Source organism: Eimeria mitis, genomic scaffold (genome assembly GCF_000499745.2).
Source record: "Eimeria mitis Houghton genomic scaffold, Emh_scaff1616, whole genome shotgun sequence".
NCBI lineage: Eukaryota > Apicomplexa > Conoidasida > Eucoccidiorida > Eimeriidae > Eimeria > Eimeria mitis.
The window spans coordinates 5,039-5,551 of NW_013569931.1; the positions used below are offsets into that span (position 1 = coordinate 5,039).

General features: G+C 61.8%; 1 protein-coding gene across 1 annotated transcript in view; it reads left to right on the plus strand.

The window, feature by feature from the left end:
• Positions 1 to 513, plus strand: part of EMH_0040560 (uncharacterized protein) — a gene marked incomplete at both ends in the record, with an annotated part of 7,168 nt that overhangs the window by 4,007 nt on the left and 2,648 nt on the right. The window contains 1 exon segment of the mRNA XM_013495520.1: positions 1 to 397. Coding sequence (XP_013350974.1) covers positions 1 to 397 — 397 coding nt within the window.

The window sequence follows — 513 nt, forward strand, 5'->3', positions numbered from 1 at the left end:
GCAGCAGCAGCAGCAGCAGCAGCAAGGGAAGCAGCAGCCCCCCCCTCCTCCCTCTGGGGGCTCCCTAGACGGCTCAGCTCATCAGCAGCGGCAGCAGCGTGACGATATGAAGCAGCAGCAGCCGCAGCAGCAGCAGCAGCAGCAGCAGCAGCAGCACTATAACAGTGGAAAGACTGCCCCCGGTCAGCAGCAGCAGCAGCAGCAGCAGCAGCAAGCAGCAGCAGCAGCAGCATACAACAACTCCCACGCCTTCACTCCTCCCCCTGGCTTAGCCCCCAACCTCACCGGGCAGCCAGCAGCAGCAGCAGCAGCAGCAGCAGCATACACATACCCGAACTACCACGGCCTCACTACATACCCCCAGTACAACAGCGTATACTATGGACACGGAAACCTGGTGAGATACTAACGCATGCAGCAGCAGCAGTAGCAGCAGCAGCAGTGGCAGCAGCAGCAGCAGTAGCAGCAGCAGCAGCAGCAGCAGCAGCAGCAGCAGCAGCAGCAGCAGCAGCA